Source organism: Ursus americanus, chromosome 3 (assembly GCF_024610735.1).
Source record: "Ursus americanus isolate L20-20 chromosome 3, mUrsAme1.1.p, whole genome shotgun sequence".
Lineage (NCBI taxonomy): Eukaryota > Metazoa > Chordata > Mammalia > Carnivora > Ursidae > Ursus > Ursus americanus.
Window position 1 is genome coordinate 35,595,864 of NC_142129.1, and position 15,170 is coordinate 35,611,033.

At 39.2% G+C, this 15,170-nt stretch overlaps 1 protein-coding gene across 1 annotated transcript; it reads left to right on the top strand.

Moving 5' to 3' along the window:
• The first annotated feature begins 261 nt into the window (after positions 1-261).
• On the top strand, positions 262-4,502 carry GPR85 (G protein-coupled receptor 85). Its single transcript, XM_045792812.2, has 4 exons — positions 262-499; positions 953-1,570; positions 1,732-1,849; positions 2,962-4,502. The coding sequence occupies exon 4, from the start codon at positions 3,132-3,134 to the stop codon at positions 4,242-4,244; it is 1,113 nt and encodes a 370-aa protein (XP_045648768.1). The 5' UTR covers positions 262-499; positions 953-1,570; positions 1,732-1,849; positions 2,962-3,131; the 3' UTR covers positions 4,245-4,502.
• The last annotated feature ends 10,668 nt before the right edge of the window (positions 4,503-15,170 follow it).

Sequence of the window (15,170 nt, forward strand, 5' to 3'; positions counted from 1 at the left end):
CATAGGGCTTTGTGTAATGACTGTGACACCATGACAGTGAAGTATTCATTTTTAAGCTTTAAACAGAGAAAGCTTTACCTCAGTGTGTCCAATAGAAATACAATATGTAAATTAACCCATATTATCTGTATGCTGATTGGCTTGAGTTCCCCCGAATGTCACAATCTCACCACCCAGCAATGAGGTATTTTACTGCTGTCTGGAGATCAAATTATTACTGTAGAGAAGATCTTTATTTTTTCTGTTTCATTAACAGATTATTATAAAGCAATAAGCATTCAGGAGGAGAAGCAGACGTTTTACATTGGGAATTAACGAAAGCATGTCTGCTCGTTTTTTGGAGGTGGGGAGTTGTTTAAAATCTTACACCACCCCCACAAACAAAACTCTTCGGAAATGGTAAAATATTATGGAAATGCATGATTCCAGAGGCATCCCTAAGCACCCAGTTGTCAGGCTATGTGGTGTCTTGTGATATCATCGGACCTTTTGGATGGGTGTAAGTTTTATGAATTCGTTATATTCCTAGTATTTTTCTTCCGTAAAAACAGAGGGGGAGGGAAAGGAAACTCACACACACAACTGCTTTGACATTACCAATGTATTGGTCAGCCGTACTTGAAAGAAGGAAAAAGAAAGGCTGTTGCTCGGTGGGGTGGAATGCGAGGAATAGTCATTTAAATTTTTGTAATCCTGATTCTATAGTCATATTCGTTAAGGTAAAATGGATGTAAATCATTTTGCAGTTGTCCTCTGAACTTAGCTTCTCCCTACTTAACACATATTTGCGTGCATTTGAGAATAGAAGATGACTAACAAAGACAGGGCTGCCCTAACCTGCTTTCCCCCCTTCCCCATTGACAAGAATTTTCTTGACGGCGCTTTTTAAAAATATATATATATATTTAATTTCTTTTTCTTTCTTTCTTTCTTTCCCCCCCCGCCCCTCCAGCTAACCTGCAGGTGCAAAGGTCAGCTGGGGAACTCATTAAAGAGGAAATCTAAAAGAAGCTTCCAATGCGTTGGACCACCCTAAAAGAGAAAGGAAGGAAATGTTCGGGGAAGGCTAGGGTTCCGGGAAGCTGAAAAGGGGGCGAGCGCCCCCGATGCCGCGGCTTCTCCTGGCGCTGCCCTAAGGGAAGAGGATGGGCCTGAGGTCCTGAAAAAGCCTTTCCAAGCCCCCACTTCAGGTGTGGGGAGGGAAAAGTTCAGAAGCAGCCAGAAGGGGACAAAACCCCAATTTTGCCAGTTCAACAGGACAGAATATTCAATAAACCCTGCCAGCTCTGGGAACGGGTCGAGGCTTCTGTTGGCTCCACAGAGGCTGAAGCAGCCCTCGCCGCCGCCCTCGTTGTCGCCGCCGCCGCCGCCGCCGCCGCGGCCCCTGCGTTACTGGGGGAGACGGTGCCGCTGCGACAGGGGAGGACGCGGCTGGAGCTCAAGGAGGCTCCAGCGCGCAGGCGCCGCCGAGCCCTGCCTGGATGCTCAGTCAAGGCACTAAGGCAAAAAAAAAATCAGCAATTTATAGAAAGAAGAAGCTATAGTCTGTCGGGATATCCAACACCAACAGGTAGGAGGATATACTCTCGTTTAAGTTTGGGGGGAGGGGGGTGCACAGTGTGGATGAAACTGCAGGTTCACCGGCACCAAGCCCTCCCTGAGGTTTTTTGTTTTTTGTTTTTTTGACAATAAACTGCATAATGGAAGTACATTCAGACAATGCATCTTCAGTAGGGCTTATTGAGAGCTCCATTTCTGGAAAGCGTTGCAAGACTGAGGAATACCAGACTGCGAATCACCGGGAACAGTTCCCTTGCAGCACAGAAGCAATCTCTCTCCCCATCTTCGCGTATGTAATGCATGTCTCTCTCCCCCTCCCCCTCCTCCACCCCACATTATAAATCCAGGGGTGGCGGATTTCAGGTTTCGTAATGTTGCATGATGTGATCGGTATTTACCCGGGATGTACCGGTGGGGAAATTAAAATCATCGGACGCAGTTTTGCCTGGGCTTCCATCAGCATATTCCGGGCTAGTGAGAAGTGGCAAAGGAAACATGCTTCGTGGGAATAACAGAGGAAGCCGATTTTCCTGGTGTGGTTCTCAGGCACCCAGGAGACAATGTGCATTTTGTTTTAAAATGAAGCCACTTGCGATTTGCAACAAAGATTATCAGTGTAAATAGGAAAGGTTTAATTGCCCAAGAAATACTGGTTCATGTTAAATTCATTTGAATCCAGGCAGCCAAGATTTACAAATGGAAGTGCATTATTCCTCTGGGTGTGTTTCCCTGGCCAATATTTACATTAACCGTTTTTAATAATCATGTGGGCTTAAAAGAGAAAAGATTTACCAAAAAAGGGGGGTAGGGTGGGGAGGGAAAGACAAAAGATTAAATCACAGCAAATCCTGGATAAGTTCCTATTAATTTCGAAGTCTAATGTTGAAATTGTGCTTTAAGATGAATCAACAAATACTCTTCTTATAATATGCTGCATGAATAGTGGCACTTGAGTTAAGAGACATATTTTGCAAGGGCTCTTTGGATCCATATCAGCAGCAAAGCTGCCTGTAAAACACTGACAGATACTAACAGAACTCAAATAAATGTAGGTAGGATCATCTCTGTCTCCTATCAGCAATCTTGTAGATTCCATTGTAACATTAGTGATTAATTCCTGGACTGGCATATTTTATGATTGTGGAACATTTCATTCCTTCTGTCCTAAAGGTACCCAGTCAATTTATGTTCTCCAAAATAGGGACATTTTAAAATTCATCTAGTTCAGAAAACTAAACAAGCCAATTTTCTGAAATCTCAAACAGAAATACTTACTAAAGCAAATAATATTATTCAAAATTAAAACTTTATTTGCTTCCCCGTAAATGAACAGCTTTATGTTAGCACTGCCTGACATCATTTCTTGTTAACTTAAGAACTGATAGCTCATTTTTTTTCCAGATATTCTGATGGCAAATCAAATGGAAGAAAAGAGGAAGCATGACTGCAGATCGCATCAGTTCTCTTTGTGGATTATATTTTCATTAAAATGTATGGATCTATCTTTTCCTTGTTCTTATATCTAGATCATGAGACTTGACTGAGGCTGTATCTTTATCCTCCATCCATCTATGGCGAACTATAGCCATGCAGCTGACAACATTTTGCAAAATCTCTCTCCTCTAACAGCCTTTCTGAAACTGACTTCCTTGGGTTTCATAATAGGAGTCAGCGTGGTGGGCAACCTTCTGATCTCCATTTTGCTAGTGAAAGATAAGACCTTGCACAGAGCACCTTACTACTTCCTGTTGGATCTTTGCTGTTCAGATATCCTCAGATCTGCAATTTGTTTCCCATTTGTATTCAACTCTGTCAAAAATGGCTCTACCTGGACTTATGGGACTCTGACTTGCAAAGTGATTGCCTTTCTGGGGGTTTTGTCCTGTTTCCACACTGCTTTCATGCTCTTCTGCATCAGCGTCACCAGATACTTAGCTATCGCCCATCACCGCTTCTATACAAAGAGGCTGACCTTTTGGACGTGTCTGGCTGTGATCTGCATGGTGTGGACTCTGTCTGTGGCCATGGCATTCCCCCCAGTTTTAGATGTGGGCACTTACTCATTCATTAGAGAGGAAGATCAATGTACCTTCCAACACCGCTCCTTCAGGGCTAATGATTCCTTAGGATTTATGCTGCTCCTTGCTCTCATCCTCCTAGCCACACAGCTTGTCTACCTCAAGCTGATATTTTTTGTCCACGACCGAAGGAAAATGAAGCCAGTCCAGTTTGTAGCAGCAGTCAGCCAGAACTGGACTTTTCATGGCCCTGGAGCCAGTGGCCAGGCAGCTGCCAATTGGCTAGCAGGGTTTGGAAGGGGTCCCACACCACCCACCTTGCTGGGCATCCGGCAAAATGCAAACACCACGGGCAGAAGAAGGCTCTTGGTCCTAGATGAGTTCAAAATGGAGAAAAGAATCAGCAGAATGTTCTATATAATGACTTTTCTCTTCCTAACCTTGTGGGGCCCATACCTGGTGGCCTGTTATTGGAGAGTTTTTGCAAGAGGGCCTGTAGTACCAGGGGGATTTCTAACAGCCGCTGTCTGGATGAGTTTTGCCCAAGCAGGAATCAATCCTTTTGTCTGCATTTTCTCCAACAGGGAGCTGAGGCGCTGTTTCAGCACAACCCTCCTTTACTGCAGAAAATCCAGGTTACCAAGGGAACCTTACTGTGTTATATGAAGGAGCATCTGGAAATCTTTAGCCTTGTGAAACACTAACCTTCTCTGCTAAGCAATCGTGGCCTGTAGCCATATCTTGAGAAGAAAATCAAGAATGGGATCAGCGGTTATAAGGATTTGGGCAACATTCTGCAGTCTTTGCAATAGTTCACCTATAATCCTATTTTAAATCTCAGAGTGATCCTGCTGACTGCCGGCGAAGGTTTGTAATTAAGAAAGGACTGAACCACTGCCCTAAGTTTCTTTATGTGGTTGAAAACTAGACAATGAAAGTAGCAGGTGCTAAGTATCAGTGCTAAATGCTGTGTATATCACTACTTATGAAAAAAAAAACATCAAAAAAACAATTAGCATTGGACATCTTAATAAATTAAGTTGACATGAGGTAAATGTGTTGATAAAAACTAATTTTAGAAGTTTGAAGACTTTAAAACATTTCATACTATTATCGTTTTGCAAAGACTAAAATATTTGGGGACTTAAAGTACTGTAATCCACTAAAGACGTGCCATGACTTATTGGATTATCACACTTTTAAAAATTCGCCTTGTAAGTTTTGGGGAGCATTCCAAAGCAGTATATTGGTTCCAATTAGAGTCTACTCTTTTTTTTTTTTTTTGGATTAATACATTACTATTTCTAAATACCACTTTCCTTACCTACTAGTGAAATTGCTAGCATTGAACTGTATTATGTGGGTTTTGTTGATTTGGTATAAAGTTTTTCCAATTCATTTATATTTTACAAATGCTAGATATTGGTCTGGGAGGCAACATTAATGGTACCAACTGGTCACAACTGAGCAGTTCTTATAATGCAGAATAAACACATGTTGCCTTAAAGGGTTATCTAGTATCTTTCATCTTATTTAGTATTGGAGCAAATAGTCAAGGGAAATTGAATTAGTAACTGGTCATGGTCATGCATCTGGAAGTGCATGGACGATCATTTAATACTCTTTTTCCTTTTTCCTCACATGGTTTGAAAATTAAGGTGCACATCACTGGGATGATGAGATTTTCTTCTGAGGTGTGCTACCCATTCTAGTGTGTTCTAAGAAGCAGGCAGTTGATGTATGTTTATATTTTAAATCAGCTGTCAAGGGGAGACCACAGCCTTAGTATGACATCCTGCACAATTTGTGAAGCATTTACTCTACTGAAGGCACAGTCTTGTTTATACTTTCTGCACATTCAGTGTATTGGTCGTTTAAATTATTTCAGTTTTAACTTGTGAAAGCTTATAATATGATTTCTGGTATTTTAGAAATACATTAGAGTCTGTGAGTCTCATTCTTTAAGATACAGATGTGTGAATTTCAATATAAAGTTGCATTTGCCAAAATTTACCTGTGTAGCCTGTTACTTTTTTTTGGATTAAATTTTACATTTTTGGCAATTAACAATTTCTTTTGACCTGGGAGGCAAGCACAAACTAGGGAAACTAGCTTTACTATGGTTTTGCTTTTTGATTTTTGTAGCTATTTTGAAACTGGAAATGCATGAATGATAGGGAGCTTAAAGCTGATAAACTGGCAAATAATATTATCCACAAAAGCATTATTTGGTAGCTTATTATAATTATCCCTCTATTTATTCTTACAAGCCAGTAATGTTTAGAGTTATATACCTGCTTAGTTGATTGGTTCAGAATTTTAATCTAAATATCACATTTTAATTTGGAGCATTGCAGAAATTTTGGATTCTAAATATATAACATCTAAGAAGAATGGTTTACAATAGCATTATGACAAAACCAGAAAAGTTATTGTTTTTGCTTTCCATTGTTTTCATTTTTTTTTTGTTTGTTTTTGTTTTGTTTTGTTTGGTACTTGAAAAATAAGATTAGGAACAGGATTCTTTATTGCTACAGTACTTCTGTAAAGAGAATATCAATATAAATATAAATAAGGAAAAATAAATCACTGGAATGTCTCAATGATATATGCAACTATTCAGTTTTGCTCATTTAAGGACAATTCAAGCCATGATTTAGTGAGCGCTGTGTTTGACCTCATTTTACTTTATACCAAAGTTGATTGGATCTGAGACAAAGTTTAATGTACAACAGGAGTTGAATCGAGCGATAAAGGCCCCTTGCTGGTACTAAAATCATTATCCAAAATGCAATAAAGGAAATGTTATCAAAAGGTATTCTGATAACATTGTTTCCAACTCAAAAAAAAAGTTATAGTAGAGGCATAATTACAGTGGTTATATTTATAGGGAACTTTGCTTAGAGGTTCAAATATCACCAGCAATCAGTGGAACATCTAGCATTTGTCTTGCAGCCAGAGAGATCAAATGTTATCAGTGCTAGCCTCCATACCACAGACAAGAAAACTGAGGCATAGATTAAAGGTGGGGGATTGAGGAGTCAAGAGCAAGAGCCAAGTGAGATTGCCTGACTCCACCTAGCTATTCGGAATAACAGATTCCAACAGCTTTGGTAAGTGAATAATGCAGAACCGTTGTGACTTTTATTTAAGCCAACTTTTGACTAACTTGGCATTTCAGGTCAAGGGGCAAGCACTGGGTGAGATACATCCCCAGTTAATTGATACCTTTTGTAAGTCAATGAGTAATCGTAGCTATCATGTAAAGTCTCCTTCTGTGTCTTAATGACCAAATAGCATTATCTATTTTGGCACCCATTCCACTATTCAATATTTAAAAACAGTAACTAATTCAACGTGAAAATGTTACCAATTTTCAGCCCCTGAAAAAACCCACACTGGTAAGTCCAACTTCCCCTGTGAGAGACCCATTATCAATAATAATGTGTCCCTCTTGGACTAATTACATCTGAGCTGAACAGTCTTTAAATTGTTTTCCTTGATAGTGATGATATGTTTGCATGGATGTGTCTATACTACCTCATCTGGTTCCTTCGGTGCACAGTGGATTTATTTGTGAGATGCCTGGCTGGAACTAGGCATTCAGTCTGTGACTATGGAATCCTATGCAGATATTAACTGAGGCAAAAGGAGGTGAGTAATTTGCCCAGTTTCCCACAAAGGCCCCATTTAAAGAACATAAAACTAACCATACTAATTAGAAAAAAATTATTTGTAGGACAACCTATTGACTGAATCACCTTCTTCAAGCGTTAGCTGGTTAGATTTCAATACCAGCATTTTTCAGAGGTTAGCTGATTTGTCATTGTTAACAGGTGGATATGGCCACTTATCCATTTACCTCTACCTCCATGACTGCTACCTGAATTGCTTACTAATTTATTTATTCATTCACCTAATATGTGTTGGGCCCTGGGCTTGGTGCTGGGAGCACAGTGGAAAACAAGACAGAACAGTCTCTCATGAAGACTTTTTAGTCTAGTGGGAACTACAATTAAATATGTAGTAGCAATGAGTTACAAGTGTTATGATAGTGAACATTTCTAAGATGGACTTGGTATTAATGGCCATAAATGGTTCTCCCTTTTTCCTTCGGTGCCTTACATCGTATCTTTTCCCAGTACTCCTCGGGATCTTTTATATATCATATTGCCTCAATTCAGAAGAAACCTCCCATTCCACTCATACTTCATTTAGATGAATCACCGTGTTACATTTGGGAACCTGAGTTCCCATGTTGTTAATGCTATACACAAAATAACAGCAAAATCTGAGTGTTAAAGTTACCCCCATGTCCTGACTGTCCACTTCCACACAAGAGATATTTCAGTTCCTTCAAGAAACTTGGAGGTGTCTTTTCTTACATACTCATACCTTCCTATAAGGTACCATGAGAATGCCTGGGTAAAGTGTCATCGAAGAAGGCACTAAGAAGCCAACTCCTGGGGCCCTCCCATGGTGCTCAAGCAAAGATGGGAATAACCTGTGAAACAGGGTACATACCTTTTTCTGTTGAAGCATGCCACTGCAAAGTTTTTAATGCCCCTTGTTGTAGACACCATAAAACTCCCTAAGCCCATAATGTGAAAAGTTTTTTGGCCTCTAAAATTTATTTCTATTGCAAATATGATTAAAGATATTTACAATTATAGAGACATATTTTTTTCAGCTAAGCCATGTAAAAGTGAGTTGTGTTGCAACGGGGATTACTGTAGGACAGTTTGTAAACAAAACCAAAACTTCACTTCTGTGTATTCACCATTAGATAAATTTATTTTGTTCCATTTTTTATTTTACTCCACATTGTTATCCAAACAAACAAAAACCAGTTTATGTTGATTCCATATTAAAAAGAAAAGAAAGAAAATAAGATGATAAATGTTAATGTTTCAAATACTGGTTAAACACATTAATTAAGGCAGATGGTTGCCAGAATTGTGGGTTATTTACAATTCCAAAACCTTGTGAGTTTGTTTTTCTCTGTAAAAATACATCATTTTCATGTTTGTTAATATTCTCTTCTAAATGTTTTGAATGGAAATTGCAGGGTCTACTAGGATAATTGTTTATTGCTGACTTTTTTTATTGTTGTTCTCAAATCTGGGTATGCTAGTGTTCTGTGACTTCCCCAATTCCCTCAGAAACTTTGTCTTACACCATATTAAAATGATAGAATTGCTTCATTTTGAGGCACAAGCTCATAATTAGTCTAAATAGTGGTTAAAATGAAGATATCATTTGTAGATGATTGGATTTTTTTTTTTTTTTTTTTTTTTGCCATTAGTCAAATAGTCAAATAAGTTAAAGGGTCATCGAGAACTTGAGCAACAGAGGAACAAGGTTTTTGTTTTTGGCTAGCTATATTGGCTTTATATTGTAATGTAACAGGTCTTAAAAAATATGTTAAGACCAAGAGGCTTTAACTTTATAAAAGGATTATATAAATAAGATTGGCTTTTAAAGTGGAAAAGGAGATTTTATATCCTCTCCTTTTGCCAAAGGGATGATGTCCATTAGTTGCTCAAAACCTTTGGATTAAAAGGCTTTTAAAGCCAGTTTTCCTCCCACCCGATCAGGCAGTTAATACAAGGGCTGGAGTCCTATAAAAGCCCTGGAACAAAGCAAAGAGAATGTGTTTACCTCTGAGTGATTGTAGAAAAAGGCCTCAAAAAAGCCACAGGTGGTGTGGGGCTTGGAATTATTCACACTTGACATTCACAACCAGCCTCTAGTTCCTTTTGGTGCCACTGGACAGCATCATCCTCAGAAAGACACGGGTTTTCAAGCTTGGCTTGGAGGCAGAAAGCAGTTCCTTTTTTTTTTTTTTTTCCCCTCTGTGTGTTTAGAAAATAATAGATTCTTGACACAAATATTAAAATTGATATTGTAATGTACATTTTGGTTTATGGGGTTTTGAATAGACAATAAAATAACGTTTAACTGATATGGGTATTCATGGGATGAGGAAGTAATTATAACACTTGGAAAACGTTATTATATTAAAAAAACTTTAAAGCTGAATTGACAGTCGAGCTTCAACTAGCTTAAAGTTAATTAGTTGTTTCTTTTCATTGCTTTAAGAAAGCAAAAGTCTGACTACGTGAAGGAAGAGTTTGTCTGCTTCTCCTCCATTCAGGGGGAAAATATTGACTTGAGAAAATTCATTTTCTCCAGGGAAAAAAAGGAATTTGGGTCGTTTTTAGTAAGCATTTTCCTTAGACATAATTCAACAATTGTTTGTTGTGTGCCTACTGCATGTATGATCTTGGGCAAGCTACTTAACTTTTCTATGCTTCATCAAGAAAAAGAAGATGATCGTACAAACGTCCAGGGGTTATTGAGAGGATTCAGTGAGTGCATCCTTGTGAAGGCCTGAGGAGAGCGTCTGGCATCTTAAATAAATTTTACTTTTTACTGGCTCTCTCATAGTTCACCATCTAGCAGCAGAGATACAAACAAATTATGAGACAATGTGATAAGTGCTGTGAGAGATGAGCGTTAAAGAAACACAGACAAGCAATTAACTCTGTGAAGACGGCAGAAGGAAGGTGAGACAGAAGAGGTGGCAACGGAAAGTCTTGAAGGATCATTTTAATTCCATCTGCCTGACAAAGTTGGAAAAGCCACTTCAGACAGAGGAAATAATAAAATGAGCAAAAGGCAAAGAGATTCTAAAGCTCATGATGTGTTCAACATAGGAATTTACTAATCAGAGAAGTTTAATATTGTGTGGCTGGAGCTTAGGTCCCTGCAAGGGAGGGGCCAATGCGGTGCAGACGTTGAAAAGCACAAGACTTGAAAGTTTCAGTCCTTATTCGGTCCTTCACTAGCTTCATGCTTTTGAACAAGTTACTTAAGCTCTTTGAGTTTCAATGTGCTTATCTGTCATGGCTAGGGTGGGGGTGGTAACTAGTAGCAATCATTACTTTTAAAGAGTTGCTTGAAGATTAAATGAGATAATATAATAAAAATAGATAAAATAGGGGCGCCTGCCTGGCTCAGTCAGTGGAGCATGCTACTCTTGATCTCGGGGTTGTGACTTCAAGCCCCAGGTTGGGTATAGAGATTACTTAAAAATAAAATCTTTACAAAAATAGATAAAATAATGATAACCATTATGAAGCACTTACTATGTGCCAAAGATTGCTCTGAACACTTTTCATGTATTAACTCATCTGGTTATCACAATGCGTAGGTGCTGTTACTATCCATACTTGACAAAGGAAGAAACTGAAGCCCAGAGAAGTAACTGCGGCAAGTTAATAACAGGCAAGCACACACCCAGGCCAGAGCGAGCGCGCAATAATTGTTGGCTATCGTTGCCGCTGCTGCCTCTGTTGATTTTCGCACAATCACTGGGAAGCTTAGAGGCTGACTAAAGGGAGCTGAGGTGACAGCAGAACAGAGCTGCAGCCTCAGATCTTCACCTTGCTCTTCCCCCCATTTTCCCACGGAGAATCTCAAGGAAGCAAGGACATTGGTTGATTGCTTTCAGGGGATCATATTACTGGGGAAATAGAATCCATCTCATCTTTCAAATGACTTTTTAGAAGGACATTGCTCAAATTACATCACTCAGATTTTCAAAGTGGGTGACACAACTCATGCTGCGTGGAGAATTTCTCCTCGATCTGGCTCGTATTCCTCAGGCCCAAACCGGTTTTGTCCCAGTCTACATTCAGTGGAGATTTTAAGTGGAGGATTACCGTAGGCTGGGTAAAAGCCTTTCGTGGAGTCTCCCTTTCTGTCGAGTTGTCAAGTCGCCCTTTATTTATTTATTTTTTAAATTTTATTTATTTATTCGACAGAGATAGAGACAGCCAGCGAGAGAGGGAACACAACTCCTCCTAGCAGAGGAGCCTGATGTGGGGCTCGATCCCATAACGCCAGGATCACGCCCTGAGCAGAAGGCAGATGCTTAACCACTGTGCCACCCAGGCGCCCCCTCAAGTCGCCCTTTAAAGATCCACCTTTCAGGATCACCATTTCCCAGCCTTTCTCCAACTCCTGACATTTATTTCCCTACTCTGAAATTCCTCCAGAGGTTTCTGTAGCCTCTGCATTCATAAGTCTCTAATGGCGGGGTTACCTCATAAATCCTGTTTGCCTGCTATTCATGTATCCACATGGTCCTCACATTTCTCTAACTATTGACCCATCGTCAGTTGTTTACACACCTGGCCATCCTTCACTGCAGTTTTTAAACTTGATTTGCCCACTCGAACCCACCTATGTTCGTCCCAGTTGAGCTTCAATCTTTTTATTTGACCTCTCACTTTACCAGTAACTGTACCAAAGTGATTTCATCTACTAAAGTGACAGCTGCTGTCATCCCCCCTACTCCAGTTTGGTGCTGCTTGCTGTCTCAGTACACACAGTTTTTATTTAATTATCTTGTGTAGCATGAAAAAGGGAGCGAGCCTGGGTGTTAGGAGCTAAGCTGCTGACCAGCTACAGGCTGCTGTCAGTTCACGTGACCTCTTTGGTCCCTCAACTGTATAATGAAGGGGTTGATCTCTAAAATTCCTCCAGCTTGGAAAAATTTATGGTGTGTCCATCTGGGTCACTGATGCCCTAAGGACATTAATGACATGGTTATTTCTAACAAACATAGCTTCTCCGCGGATGACAGTGGTCCACGGAGAACCGCTTCCTATGTACAACATTTCAATGAACTAGGATCTTACCTAAGCAGTTGCAGCCCCAACCTGAACCCAGCTTATTGACATCAACACTAGAGAATATCTACAGCATATTAAAGTGCTCTTTCACTGGGCTCTTGCTTTATTCATGTACTAACTTCGTAATAGCACTTTTAATTTTAATCAGACTTGATGCTCTGCTTCCATTTCGAATGATCAAATTATAGATATTTGTGCCCTGTTATTCCTTTTTATGTTCTATTCTTAATTATAAATAATTCATGGATTTCTTTTAGAGGGCACCAAATTTATTTCAAGTTCCTGTAGCAAATATATGAAACATAAAATTTAGGAAGATATTTTAGTACCTCTACAGTTCGTAATTACAGGATAGTCCATCTTTGAATAGATATTTAAGAAGCACCTACTGTGTACGAGGAGTTGTACTGGGTGCTTAATAAATCTTGTTATTGAATCCGGCTTGGCTGAGGTTTTAGTCTTAAAGATTGTAAAATGAACACAACTCTGGTTTTCTTTTTGCAGTTGTTTTTGTTATGCTTTACATGCATGAAGACATTGGTTTTTAAATTCCACACAGTACAGAAGTGTTTTCCTATTATTTTTAATCACACCCTACGCTTAGATTTAAATGGCTATAATTAATGGTGCATCTTTTATTTACAATTTCTGATTTGCAGCAACAAAACTATTTAGTTACCATAAAACACCCTTTTAAAATATATTTTGAGCCTGGTGGCTTGTTGGCTTTTAAGAGAATGAACTAGAAAAGATAACATTCTTGTCGTGGTAATAACTTTTTAGCTGCTAATAAAGAATTTCGTAGGTAATGTGGGGAAAATATTCATGCATCCTAGAATTCATAATTCAAGGGAACAAATGTTCCCATGTTTACGTGGCCCTGAGACACTCAGAGTGCATTGGGAATTCTCTACAATTATTGCATCGGTGCTTTTAGATATGATGCCACTCAGTTCCCTGATGCAGAAAGAACCTGTGTTCTTCTCAGTGGTGCTATCATTTGTTATGCCTGGAAGGTCTTGAGCATTTTCTGCAATGCCAGAGCTCTAGTGCTTTGTATTTCCATCATGGGCATGAGAAAATGTCATTTTCAAGAAGAAAACATGAGAGAGAAAGACATTTTCTAGTGTACCGAGTTTTGCTGGAGAATATTTGCTCTCTGTTGTAATTTTAAGACAGACTTACATTGTATGTACGTGATGAAACATCCTCATAAATATTCAACTAAGAACTATTCTATTTCCAACCAGCCTACACTATACTTACATTGATATTAATGAGCGTTCATTATAATGTAGAGAGGGGAAATATAAAGGAAATTACAGACTGAACTTCCTCCTTAGATGTTTCTGTGTGACAGAAGACAGTTAAATACATTTCTTCATTAGTAGCTGAAACCAAATTACAGCAGGACACGTGTATGTAAAGACCAAAGGGAAGCCACATAAAAAATTGAGAGGGAATGGTAAGGTGGTTCCAGTGATGGGAACAAGTGACACCAGAAAAAAAACAAATTTCATTAGTAGAAAAGTTTGAAAAGTTTGGAAGTAACAGGAAGAAAGAATAAGGCTAATATTTTAAGTGGTTTAGAAATTGACCCCAATATTTAAGAACCTGTGGTGTCTCTCTATTGTGTACATAAGATCAAATTCGAAACTCTTTATTAAGACCTTTTATGATAAAGGAATGTCCTCATCTATCCATATTCTTCTCTCATTCTTTTCATTTTCCATTCCTTATCAACAGCACATAAATACACACAGACACCTCTCCCAATATGTAGGCATATACTTCCACCACAGGCTCTCCAACTCAACCCACAGGTCCACTCAAGCTTCACCTTTGATCACTTTGACCCACATTAATTTCTCAGTTCTCTGCATGCCTCAATTATATTCAATCTGTGTGGTTTTACTTGATATAATGGTGTTCTCTGCTGCTTCAGATTTCTCTAGTAAGATTGTAAGCTCATGGGCCTTGTCATCTACCTATTTTCTATCCCCACAAAGAACCCTGTCTTACTAGACAATAAATAAAATGCTTAAAAAGTAGAAATATTATTTAATAAAACAGAAGAGCAAAAATATTAATTTTAGAAATTTTTTAAAAGATTTTATTTATTTAATTGACAGAGAGACAGCCAGCAAGAGAGGGAACACAAGCAGGGGGAGTGGGAAAGGAAGAAGCAGGCTCCCAGCGGAGGAGCCTGATGTGGGGCTCGATCCAGGAATGCCAGGATCATGCCCTGAGCCGAAGGCAGACGCTTAACAACTGCGCTACCCAGGTGCCCCTAGAAATTTTTTATTAGAAATTTCTTTGTCCTTGTCCAAGTTGAGATGTTAATTTAAATGTTATTTCCAAAACAGGAAGAGAGAGAGAATCTATAATCAAAATCTAGATAATCTTACCCTTTCCTTTGTAAGTGACTAATCTTCTAAAAGCCAATGATCTTTAAAGTTTTCTTTAGTGGTGATGAATTTTGAGCTATTCACACTTTCTCGCTTGTCTTCCTTGTGATCTGTTTCACACAAATGGCCCATATAATCAGAAAGGCTATGTGATGTTTTATTTATATAGCTCTGCAATTTTAATATAAACATGCTAAGCAATATTGAACCTACAGCTGCACATTTCTTCATTTATTTGAGAGAGCGAGAGCACGTGGGTATGTGTGCGCGGGGTGCGGAGGGCACAGATGGAGAGGGAGAGGGAGAAGCAGACTCCCTTTTGAGCAGGGAGCCTGATGTGGGGGAGCAGGGCGTTCGATCCCAGGCTCCTGGGATCATGTTCCAAGAGCCAAAGGCAAACGCTTAACCAACTGAGCCACCCAGGCGCCCCTATATCTGCAAATTTTTTAAGACATTTTTATTTTGAAATATTCCTTACATTG